Here is a 12,307-nt window from a genome sequence, read left to right on the forward strand (position 1 = left end):
CTGAACTAGAACTGAACTAGAACTGAACTAGAACTGAACTAGAACTGAACTAGGACTGAACTAGATCTGAACTAGTGCTGAACTAGATCTGAACTAGAACTGAACCAGAACTGAACTAGAACTGAACTGGAACTAAACTAGAACTGAACTAGAACTGAACTAGTACTGAACTAAATCTGAACTAGAACTGAACCAGAACTGAACTAGAACTGAACTAGAACTAAACTAGAACTGAACTAGAACTGAACTAGAATTGAACTAGAACTGAACTAGAGCTGTACTAGAACTGAACTAGAACTAAACTAGAACTGAACTAGAACTGAACTAGATCTGAACTAGAACTGAACCAGAACTGAACTAGAACTATAACTAAACTAGAACTGAATTAGAACAGGACTGGCCTTGAACACAACTGAACTAGAACAGAACTAGAACAGAACTTAACTAGAACAAAACTGAACTAGAACTGAACTAGAACTGAACTAGAACTGAGTTAGAACTGAACTAGAACTGAACTAGAACTGAACTAGAACTGAACTAGAACTGAACTAGAACTGAACTAGAACTGAACTAGAACTGAACTAGAACTGAACTAGAACTGAACTAGAACTGAACTAGAACTGAACTAGAACTGAACTAGAACTGAACTAGAACTGAACTAGAACTGAACTAGAACTGAACTAGAACAGAACTAGAACAGAACTAGAACTGAACTAGAACTGAACTAGAACTGAACTAGAACTGAACTAGAACTGAACTAGAACTGAACTAGAACTGAACTAGAACTGAACTAGAACTGAACTAGAACTGAACTAGAACTGAACTAGAACTGAACTAGAACTGAACCAGAACTGAACTGAACTAGAACTAAACTAGAACATAAATAGAACTAAACTTGAACTGAGTTAAGAAAAACAAAACTATCTGGGCAAGAATTCTTATCGCTTTATATTAACGAATCCTCATTTTCAGATTATAAATATTTTATTTTATTTTGTATATACAATTTACTTCAGGAACGAGTAGCATAAGCCATTAACTGACAACGATAAATGGACCAGACCACATATTTATATTGTATCATGTATTCACCACGAGGTATTGGTACAACTTTTAGATTACTGATATCAAATGTTAAATTTCGTATAATCAAATCGTGCTAGAAAAATAAAAAAAAATTTAAACAATATATTCCAAAACATTAAACAATATATAATTACATTATAGGGACACGAATGATTCATATTGGAAAATTTGCCCAAATTTCTATACAATAAATTCCAGAAAACATGACGTTTAGCATTAAGATGAAAATCACAATAATCAATAACATCATCATACAAAAATGGACGAAATTTATTATTGGTTTTGCGAAAAAGTTTGGCAATAATCTTGAAAGAAAAGATAAAAAATTTAATGTCACAATACTTCTAAGCATATTTTATATTTACCGTTATATTTTCCACATTTTTCATATTTAATTTTCCGTACATATTCAGCGCCATAACATTTCCTCTAATTCGACTCAAATCACAAATCGGAAATTCTATGAAACTTGTATCGACGGTTTCACACACAAATTTTGTTATTTTTATATATGATCGTGAAGGTTTTGTTGAAATTAAATTTATACATTGTGTGCAAATTAGTAAAAATAATCCGATAAATTTTATGAAGTGAAGCATGGCCAGAAATTATTACAAATAATTAGTGTTCATTGGAATTTTATTTATATTTTTTTAATAAATATTTTGATGAGGTGATTTAAAAGCTTGAGCAATTGTTTTTTAAATATTAATTTCTTTTTTTGTTGCGGTTTGTTTGTGATTAAGATTATTTACTCTGCTATTATTAATAATTTTGTTTTTTAACTAGAATTAGAACTGGAACAGAACTAGAAGAGAAGAGAACAGAACTAGAACAGAACTAGAACAGAACTAGAAGAGAAGAGAACAGAACTAGACCAGAACTAGAACAGAACTAGAACAGAAACTAGAACAGAACTAGAACAGAACTAGAACAGAACTAGATCAGAACTAGAGCAGAACTAGAACGGACTAGAACAGAACAACAGAACAGAACAGAACAGAACTAGAACAGAACTAGAACAGAACAGAACTAGAACAGAACTAGAACAGAAACTAGAACAGAACTAGAACAGAACTAGAACAGAACTAGAACAGAACTAGAACAGAACAGAACAGAACAGAACAAGAACAGAACTAGAACAGAACTAGAACAGAACTAGAACAGAACTAGAACAGAACTAGAACTAGAACAGAACTAGAACAGAACTAGAACAGAACTAGAAGAGAACTAGAACAGGACTAGAATAGAAGTAGAACAGAGCTAGAATAGAACTAGAACAGAAACTAGAACAGAACAGAACAGAACTAGAACAGAACTAGACCAGAACTAGAACAGAACTAGACAGAACAGAACAGACTAGAACAGAACTAGAACAGAACTAGAACAGAACTAGAACAGAACTAGAACAGAACCAGAACAGAACTAGAACAGAACTAGAACAGAACTAGAACAGAACTAGAACAGAACTAGAAACAGAACTAGAACAACTAGAACAGAACTAGAAACAGAACTAGAACAGAACTAGAACAGAACTAGAACAGAACTAGACGAACTAGAACTGAACTAGAACAGAACTAGAACAGAACTAGAACAGAACCTAAACAGAACTAGAACAGAACTAGAACAGAATAGAAACAGAACTAGAACAGAACTAGAACAGAACTATGAACAGAACTAGAACAGAACTAGAACAGAACTAGAACAGAACTAGAACAGAACTAGAACAGAACTAGAACAGAACTAGAACAGAACTAGAACAGAACTAGAACAGAACTAGAACAGAACTAGAACAACTAGAACAGAACTACAGAACTAGAACAGAACTAGAACAGAACTAGAACAGAACTAGAACAGAACTAGAACAGAACTAGAACAGAACTAGAACAGAACTAGAACAGAACTAGAACAGAACCAGAACAAAACTAGAAAAGAACTAGAAAAGAACTGGAACAGAACTAGAACAGAACTAGAATGGAAATAAAACAGAACTAGAACTGAACTAGAACAGAACTAGAAAAGAACTGGAAAAGAACTAGAACAGAACTAGAACAGAACTAGAACAGAACTAGAACAGAACTAGAACAGAACTAGAACAGAACTAGAACAGAAATAAAACAGAAATAGAACAGAACTAGAACAGAACTAAATAGAACTAGAACATAACTAGAACATATCTAAAACAGAACTAGAACCGTGCCAGAACTAAACTAGAATTGAACCAGGAGTGAACTAGTACTGACATAGAAACTGAACAAGAACAGAACTAGAAAAGAACTAGAACTGAACTAGAACTGAACTAGAACTGAACTAGAACTGAACTAGAACTGAACTAGAACTGAACTAGAACTGAACTAGAACTGAACTAGAACTGAACTAGAACTAAACTAGAACTAGAACTGAACTAGAGCAGAACTAGAACTGAACTAGAACTGAACTAGAACTGCAGTAGAACTGAACTAGAACAGAACTAGAACAGAACTAGAGCAGAACTAGAACAGAACTAGAACAGAACTAGAACAGAACTAGAACAGAACTAGAACAGAACTAGAACAGAACTAGAACAGAACTAGAACAGAACAGAACTAGAGCAGAACAGAACTAGAACATAACTAGAGCAGAACTAAACAGAACGAGAACAGAACTAAAACTGAACTGGAATTGAACTAGAACTACTATGTCTACCATTTCTTGAAATAATTCAAAACACAAGTTTAAGTCAACTAGAATAGTACATGTGCAAAACAAAATAACAACAACAATTCAAATTTTTAGTTCATATTCTAATTTATATTCATTTTATTTCTATAATATATTCCCAGTTTAAGCTTTTCCATAAGCTCCATGTCCATTTGAAAAATATGCTGTAGTTGTATGAATCTGGGGCAATTTCATTTTATTGTACATCATTTTCACCAATGAATAATATTTCTTAAAAAAAGCATTTTTTTTGTTTGATAAAGTGCATCCACAATTTGGCTACGACGTCTGGTGTTTATGGTGCATTTGGATTGTGATAAATGTTTATACCTGTTGTCAAGGTGGTAAAAGGTATAAATATCAAAATGTATTTTTACTTTTATTCTTGTTGTTGCTGTTTTTCTAGCCATTAGAATAAAGATACCTTAAGGAATAAATATATATTATACACAATAGATAAGATCCTTTAGGAGGTGTTTGCTGTTACAATATTCCTTGTTGTTGTGTTGTACATATACAAGGTTTACAATTTATTCCTTTTTCATGTTTCTCTTTTAAGTGTGTGTTTTTGCTATATAATGGTAGTGTTGGGAGGCAGTTGGATAAAGTAAGGTATATTTGCAATGTCTTGTAATGTAATGCAATGTATTTATTATTCAAATAGTAAATATTTCTAAAGTGCATTTATGTAGATGTTTTATAATTTATGGCATAAATTAAATTAAAATATCCATATTATCAATTGCTTTGATAAAGTATATTCAAATGTATTTAATAAAAGTTTTGAGAGCTTTCATTCCTGTATGTGTACTAACTGCTTGACATCAGCAACAAAGATAAATAAATGATAGAGATCTTACATATATGTACATATAAAGCAGTAACGAATTAATTCCGTTTCATTTCTAACAAGTTCTAGTTCAATTCCAATTCATTTCTACTTCTAATCTAGTTTTGTTAATTTTCATTTCTAGTTCAGTTATAGTTCTGTTCCAGTTCAGTTCTAGCTCAGTTCTAGTTCAGTTCTAGCTCAGTTTTAGTTCAGTTCAATTCTAGTTTAGTTCTGGTTCAGTTCTATTACAATTATGTTTTAATCCAAATTTGGATCAAGTTGAGTTCTAGTTCAGTTCCAGATTAGTTCCATTTCGGTACTAGTTCAGTTCTAGTACAGTTCTCACTCTGTACTAGTTCAGTTCTAATACAGTTGTAGTTCCAGTTCAATTCTACCTTTGTTATAGTTTTAGTTCAGTTCTAGTTTAGATCTAGCTCTTGTTTATTTCTAGTGTAGATCTAGTTCTTGTTTATTTCTAGTGTAGATCTAGTTCTTGTTTATTTCTAGTGTAGATCTAGCTCTGTTTTGTTCTAGTTCTGTTCTAGTTCTGCTCTAATTCTATTCTAGTTCTATTCTGGTTCTGTTCTGGTTCAGTTCTGGTTCTGTTCTAGTTCTGTTCCAGTTATGTTCTTGTTCTAGTTGTGTTCTAGTTGTGTTCTAGTTTTGTTCTAGTTCTGTTCTAGTTGTATTCTAGTTCTGTTCTAGGTGTGTTCTAGTTCTGTTCTAGTTCTGTTCTAGTTCTATTCTAGTTCTGTTCTAGTTCTGTTCTAGTTCTGTTCTAGTTCTGTTCTAGTTCTTTCTAGTTCTAGTTCTGTTCTAGTTCTGTTCTAGTTGTGTTCTAGTTGTGTTCTAGTTGTGTTCTAGTTCTGTTCTAGTTCTGTTCTAGTTCTGTTCTAGTTCTGTTCTAGTTCTGTTATAGTTATGTTCTTGTTCTAGTTGTGTTCTAGTTTTGTTCTAGTTGTATTCTAGTTCTGTTCTAGTTCTGTTCTAGTTGTGTTCTAGTTGTGTTCTAGTTGTGTTCTAGTTGTGTTCTAGTTGTGTTCTAGTTGTGTTCTAGTTCTGTTCTAGTTCTGTTCTAGTTCTGTTCTAGTTCTGTTCTAGTTCTGTTCTAGTTCTGTTCTAGTTCTGTTCTAGTTCTGTTCCAGTTATGTTCTTGTTCTAGTTCTGTTCTAGTTCTGTTCTAGTTCTGTTCTAGTTCTGTTCTAGTTCTGTTCTAGTTCTGTTCTAGTTCTAGTTCTGTTCTAGTTCTGTTCTAGTTCTGTTCTAGTTCTATTCTAGTTCTGTTCTAGTTCTGTTCTAGTTCTGTTCTAGTTCTGATCTAGTTCTGATCTAGTTCTAATCTAGTTCTGTTCCAATTATGTTCTGTTCTAGTTCCGTTCTAGTTCTGTTCTACTTCCGTTCTAGTTATATTCTAGTTCTGTTCTAGTGCTGTTCTAGTTCTGTTCTAGTTCTGTTCTAGTTCTCTTCTAGTCCTGTTCTAGTGCTGTTCTGGTTCTGTTCTAGTTCTGTTCCAGTTCTGTTCTTGTTCTAGTTGTGTTCTAGTTGTATTCTAGTTCTGTTCTAGTTGTGTTCTAGTTCTGTTCTAGTTCTGTTCTAGTTGTGTTCTAGTTGTGTTCTAGTTGTGTTCTAGTTCTGTTCTAGTTCTGTTCTAGTTCTGTTCTAGTTCTGTTCTAGTTCTGTTCTAGTTCTGTTCTAGTTCTGTTCTAGTTCTGTTCTAGTTCTGTTCTAGATCTGTTCTAGTTCTGTTCTAGTTCTGTTCTAATTCTGTTCTAGTTCTGTTCTAGTTCTGTTCTAGTTCTGTTTTAGTTCTGTTCTAGTTCTTTTCTAGTTCTTTTCTAGTTGTGTTCTAGTTCTGTTCCAGTTATGTTCTTGTTCTAGTTCTGCTCTAGTTCTGTTCTAGTTCTGTTCTAGTTCTGTTCTAGTTCTGTTCTAGTTCTGTTCTAGTTCTGTTCTAGTTCTTTTCTAGTTCTGTTCTAGTTCTGTTCCAGTTATGTTCTTGTTCTAGTTCTGTTCTAGTTCTGTTCTAGTTCTGTTCTAGTTCTGTTCTAGTTCTATTCTAGTTCTGTTCTAGTTCTGTTCTAGTTCTGTTCTAGTTCTGTTCTAGTTCTGTTCTAGTTCTGTTCTAGTTCTGTTCTAGTTCTGTTCTAGTTCTGTTCTAGTTCTGTTCTAGTTCTGTTCTAGTTCTGTTCTAGTTCTGTTCTAGTTCTGTTCTCGTTCTGTTCTAGTTCTGTTCTAGTTCTGTTCTAGTTCTGTTCTAGTTCTGTTCTAGTTCTGTTCTAGTTCTGTTCTAGTTCTGTTCTAGTTCTGTTCTAGTTCTGTTCTAGTTCTGTTCAAGTTCTGTTCATGTTCTGTTCTTGTTCTAGATCTGTTCTAGTTCTGTTCATGTTCTGTCCTAGTTCTGTCCAAATTCTGCTCTAGATCTGTTCTAAGTAGTTTTATTCTTGCGCTGATCTAGTCCAGTTTCGCTTTTATTCAGCTTTTATTCCGTTCCCGTTGAGTGTTCATTCTGCTCCACTTTAGATCGAGGTCACTCCTACTGTACTGAAGTACTGTACATTTATTTCTTTGTTCAATTCGTTTTGTCTGTCATTTTTTGTTGAATTTTTTGCACTGCCTTTAAAAAACTTTCAGGTCAAACTTTTGCTCATCTCATTTGTGCTTAACTTTAACTCATTTGTTTAAATTCAATATTATAGATTTGTTTTATTCCTTTTATCTTCAAGCTGACAGAAAAATGTAATGAAAAATCGCCAAGTAAATAGAACAAATGCAAATAAAACTGAACGAATGGAAATGACGACAGACAGAGAGAAAGAAGCAAACAAAAAGAAAAATGTTTCAACTTTTAATACAATTGTAAGTTTTTCAGTTCATTTAACACATTATCCATGCAACACTAAGTGTAAGAGTGACTGAGTATGTGACAACGTCAGAAAGTGTTTGCACAAGTGTAGGGATTTTGAAAGACACCAGGGAATAGGAGAAACTACAGCACTGGGTCTTAAGCATACACAAGGACTAGCTGACCATTAAAAAAAAAAGAGAAAACTGTATGCAAACTTGTTCAGACTTGTTTAGGGATTTAAAAAACAAATGTGAACACAATTTGCTTTGAATTTTGAGTGAGATGAAGAATTGATTAAGAAATCTATGGCGAAAGAATACACAATTTTGTATTACATTAAAACTTAAAGAATGCTTTTTGTTCGTTCTTTTCTTTCTTGTTTTTTTTTTAGTTTTAATTTTAAGTAAAATTTTCCTTTCGTTTATTTGTGTAGAATTTTTATTTTAAGTTTATTACTGTTTCCTGTTTTCAATGTTTAATGGTATATTTTTCTTTCAAACAAAACAATAAAGAAATGAAGGAAAACTTTTACAACAAAGTCCTTAACAGCAAAAGCAACAATATTATCATTATCATCATGAACATGATTTTCATTGTAAACATCATTATTTTGTTTTATTCTATACTTTTTAACTCGTTAAGTGCTATAGTATCTTTTAGAAAGGAAAGCAAAGTTTAAATTTATGCATTTATTCCTCTACTATATCGTCCGTCCGTCTGTCTGTCTTTCAGTCATTCATTCTTTCATTCATTCTTTCATTCGTCTATCTATTCATTCATTACATTGCATTAAGGAAATTGCATATTTACTCGCATTTTCATTGTTAGAGACAACAGTTTCCATAGTTCAGTTTAGCTTTTTATTTGATGCAGTACGTCGACAACTTAGTGCATATCTCAATAAATTTTAATACAATTCTTAAGTTTCACTTTATTTTTTTTTTGCATATTTTGTTGTCTAGTGTTGTCTTGTACTTTTTTGTGTAGCTTTTCAACAACATGCTACACAAAACTTTTTGTTTCCTGTTTATTTACGCGCAACAAACTAAAAAATTTAATTTATTATTTGTTTCTTTTTTACCAGTTCAGTTGTTTTTCAACTGCCTTAAAAAAACTAAAAAAAATATAATAATAATGTATGATAAATAAGAAGTTTATTAAGCAACTAAAAAGGAATTTTAAATATTTGGGTTAAATAAAAAAGTAGGTGGCTGCAACTATGTACGTATAAAATACGAGGAACCAGTTATTCCGTTTAATTTCCGGTTTAAAACTATGTAGTACTAGATCTAGCTCAGATCTAGTTCTGTTCTAGTTTAGTTAGAGTTTAGTTCTAGTTCAGTTCTAATTCAGTCCTATTTCAGTTCTAGTTCAAATCTAGTTCAGTTCTAGTTTAGTTCTAGTTCAGTTCTAGTTCAGTTCTAGTTCAGTTCTAGTTCAGTTCTAGTTCAGTTCTAGTTCAGTTCTAGTTCAGTTCTAGTTCAGTTTTCGTTAGTTCAGTTCTAGTTCAGTTCTAGTTCAGTTCTAGTTCAGTTTAGTTCAGTTTAGTTCAGTTCTAGTTCAGTTCTAGTTCAGTTCTAGTTCAGTTCTAGTTCAGTTCTAGTTCAGTTCTAGTTCAGTTCTAGTTCAGTTCTAGTTCAGTTCTAGTTCAGTTCTAGTTCAGTTCTAGTTCAGTTCTAGTTCAGTTCTAGTTCAGTTCTAGTTCAGTTCTAGTTCAGTTCTAGTTCAGTTCTAGTTCAGTTCTAGTTCAGTTCTAGTTCAGTTCTAGTTCAGTTCTAGTTCAGTTCTAGTTCAGTTCTAGTTCAGTTCTATTCAGCTAGTTCAGTTTAGTTCAGTTCTAGTTCAGTTCTAGTTCAGTTCTAGTTCAGTTCTAGTTCAGTTCTAGTTCAGTTCTAGTTCAGTTCTAGTTCAGTTCTAGTTCAGTTCTATTCAGTTCTAGTTCAGTTCTAGTTCAGTTTAGTTCAGTTCTAGTTCAGTTCTAGTTCAGTTCTAGTTCAGTTCTAGTTCAGTTCTAGTTCAGTTCTAGTTCAGTTCTAGTTCAGTTCTAGTTCAGTTCTAGTTCAGTTCTAGTTCAGTTCTAGTTCAGTTCTAGGTTCAGTTCTAGTGCAGTTCTAGTTCAGTTCTAATTCAGTTCTAGTTCCATTCTAGTTCAGTCTAGTTCAGTGCTAGGTCAGTCTTAGTTCAGTTCTAGTTCAGTTCTAGTCCAGTTCTAGTTCAGTTCTAGTTTCAGTTCTATTCAGTTTCTAGTTCTAGTTCTAGTTCTAGTTCAGTTTCAGTTCAGTTCCTAGTTAAAGTTCTAGTTCAGTTCTATTCGTTCTAGTCATTCTAGGTTCAGTTCTAGTTCAGTTCTAGTTCAGTTGCTAGTTCAGTCTGGTTCAGTTCTAGTTCAGTTCTAGTCTCAGTTCTAGTTCAGTTTCTAGTTCAGGTTCTACTTTCCAGTTCTAGTTCAGTTCTAGTTCAGTTCTAGTCAGTTCTAGTTCAGTTCTAGTTCAGTTCTAGTTCAGTTCTAGTTCAGTTCTAGTTCAGTTCTAGTTCAGTTCTAGTTCAGTTCTAGTTCATTCTAGTTCAGTTCTAGTTCAGTTCTAGTTCAGTTCTAGTTCAGTTCTATTCAGTTTCTATTCAGTTCTAGTTCAGTTCTAGTTCAGTTCTAGTTCAGTTCTAGTTCAGTTCTAGTTCAGTTCTAGTTCAGTTCTAGTTCAGTTCTAGTTCAGTTCTAGTTCAGTTCTAGTTCAGTTCTAGTTCAGTTCTAGTTCAGTTCTAGTTCAGTTCTAGTTCAGTTCTAGTTCAGTTCTAGTTCAGTTCTAGTTCAGTTCTATTCAGTTCTAGTTCAGTTCTAGTTCAGTTCTATTCAGTTCTAGTTCAGTTCTAGTTCTAGTTCAGTTCTAGTTCAGTTCTAGTTCAGTTCTAGTTCAGTTCTAGTTCAGTTCTAGTTCAGTTCTAGTTCAGTTCTAGTTCAGTTCTAGTTCAGTTCTAGTTCAGTTCTAGTTCAGTTCTAGTTCAGTTCTAGTTCAGTTCTAGTTCAGTTCTAGTTCAGTTCTAGTTCAGTTCTAGTTCAGTTCTAGTTCAGTTCTAGTTCAGTTCTAGTTCAGTTCTAGTTCAGTTCTAGTTCAGTTCTAGTTCAGTTCTAGTTCAGTTCTAGTTCAGTTCTAGTTCAGTTCTAGTTCAGTTCTAGTTCAATTCTAGTTCAGTTCAGTCTAGTTCAGTTCTAGTTCAGTTCTAGTTCAGTTCTAGTTCAGTTCTAGTTCAGTTCTAGTTCAGTTCAGTTCTAGTTCAGTTCTATTCAGTTCTAGTTCAGTTCTAGTTAGTTTTAGTTCAGTTCTAGTTCAGTTCTTGATCAGTTCTGATCAGTCTTGATCAGTTCTTGATCAGTCTATCAGTTCTTGATCAGTTCTGGATCAGTTCTAGTTCAGTTCAGTCTTAGTTCAGTTCTAGTACATTCCTAGTTCAGTGTTAACGCAAGTGGTGTTCTAGTCCCATTTTTTACATTTAAATATTCCCAAAATACATTTTTTATTATTTTTATTTACATCTGGCATCACTTAAAAGTATTTTTTAAGAGCTTTATAAAAGATCTCTTTATTTAAGTTTGTAACAATCTCTTTTTCATTTTGGCATTTCTTGCTCTTCCACTCCATATCTCTTCTTAAATGTAGATATGTAAAGATGTTTGTTTTTAACTGAGCAGATTTTTCTGTTTATAATATTTTTAATACTCTTCTAAAAAACATGAGCCAAAAAAAACTGCACACTTTAGCCTCCAGTAATAGACAGCCGCTTTTTACTCCGGACGTGTAAAAAAACTGAAAGATTGTTTTAGAAAAGAAAAAAAGAAGTTTTAGGTTAAAAAGATTGAAAAATAAATTTAAAAAAATAGTGAAAATATTGTCAATTTAAAAAGTGTTTTGATTTATTTCAAATAAGTGACGTGTTTATTGAAAAAATTAAAAATTAAACAAATTTCATTGAAAGTGCAGAAATTAAGACAATTTTTCATTATACGTAAGTAAAGAGATAAATGCTGTTGAATTTTAATTTGTGTTTGTTATTATTAAAAAACGAGAGGGAGATAGTGAAGCTGTCATATTAAAAGTGTTGCCAGATGGAATAAATGTTTGGTGATTTAAACAGTTCGGTTGACAAACAAAGTTGAAGTTTGTTGATGTTTTGTATTTGATATTGTTACTTTGAGTGTGTGTGTGTATAACTTGTTGTTATTGTTTATTTTTATCATAAAAAAACAAGCTTAAAATAATTGTATTATTGTTTTTACTTTGATACCTCAGAGATACACACATGTCTGTTCCATGTTCAACAACAACATGCTTAGCATAACTTCACGATCAGAGTGTGTCTATCAAACCTTCTTCTCCCCTTTCTTCCACCGACAAAACAGCTTGTCTACCCGCCTTAACTTCTTGTCATTATTTACAACTTCAACAACAACTATTGCTTTTTAGCTTGACGCTTAAAAGTTGGTTGAAAAGTGAAACAGTTTGATTTTGAAATACGGCGTGTAGAAATAACAAAAGCGGGTAGAACAAATTTCAGAAAAATGTACATAATTGCTGAATAAAAATTATAAAAAAAATAATAAATATTAAAATATTGTGTCGAAAATTGTTTATAATATATCTAATTAATAAAAGAAAATAATTAAAAAATTAAATATAAATAAACAAAATTAATTATAAACAAAAACCCTACCTAAGAGATATTCCCCCTCGCTCTAAAATTAATAAATTTTACACCAAGAAATCCTTTAAATAATTTAACTATTAATTGTTATTTTATATAAAAAAAACGCCACGTTTGGTTTTTATACACTTTTCTTATTAAGTTTATTG

General features: G+C 32.2%; 1 protein-coding gene and 1 long non-coding RNA gene across 2 annotated transcripts in view; both read right to left on the reverse strand.

Annotated features, from left to right (window-relative positions):
- Positions 1-1,012: 1,012 nt before the first annotated feature.
- On the reverse strand, positions 1,013-1,800 carry LOC119613441. Its single transcript, XM_037969455.1, has 3 exons — positions 1,452-1,800; positions 1,221-1,391; positions 1,013-1,159 (listed from the first exon to the last, which is right to left on the reverse strand). Exons 1-3 carry the CDS (start codon positions 1,683-1,685, stop codon positions 1,013-1,015), a joined length of 552 nt encoding a protein of 183 aa, XP_037825383.1. The 5' UTR covers positions 1,686-1,800.
- A 9,165-nt stretch (positions 1,801-10,965) lies between these two features.
- Positions 10,966-12,307, reverse strand: part of LOC119613439 — a 1,366-nt gene continuing 24 nt past the window's right edge. The window contains exons 1-3 of the long non-coding RNA XR_005232234.1: positions 12,168-12,307; positions 11,742-12,028; positions 10,966-11,263 (exon numbers count right to left, since the gene is read on the reverse strand). The exon at positions 12,168-12,307 is cut by the window's right edge and continues 24 nt beyond it. This is a non-coding gene — a long non-coding RNA (uncharacterized LOC119613439). The remainder of the gene's footprint in view (positions 11,264-11,741; positions 12,029-12,167) is intronic.

This window comes from Lucilia sericata, unplaced genomic scaffold (genome assembly GCF_015586225.1).
Source record: "Lucilia sericata isolate MDLA Ls3-8-SP2 unplaced genomic scaffold, ASM1558622v1 Contig002119F_arrow, whole genome shotgun sequence".
NCBI classification, from domain to species: domain Eukaryota; kingdom Metazoa; phylum Arthropoda; class Insecta; order Diptera; family Calliphoridae; genus Lucilia; species Lucilia sericata.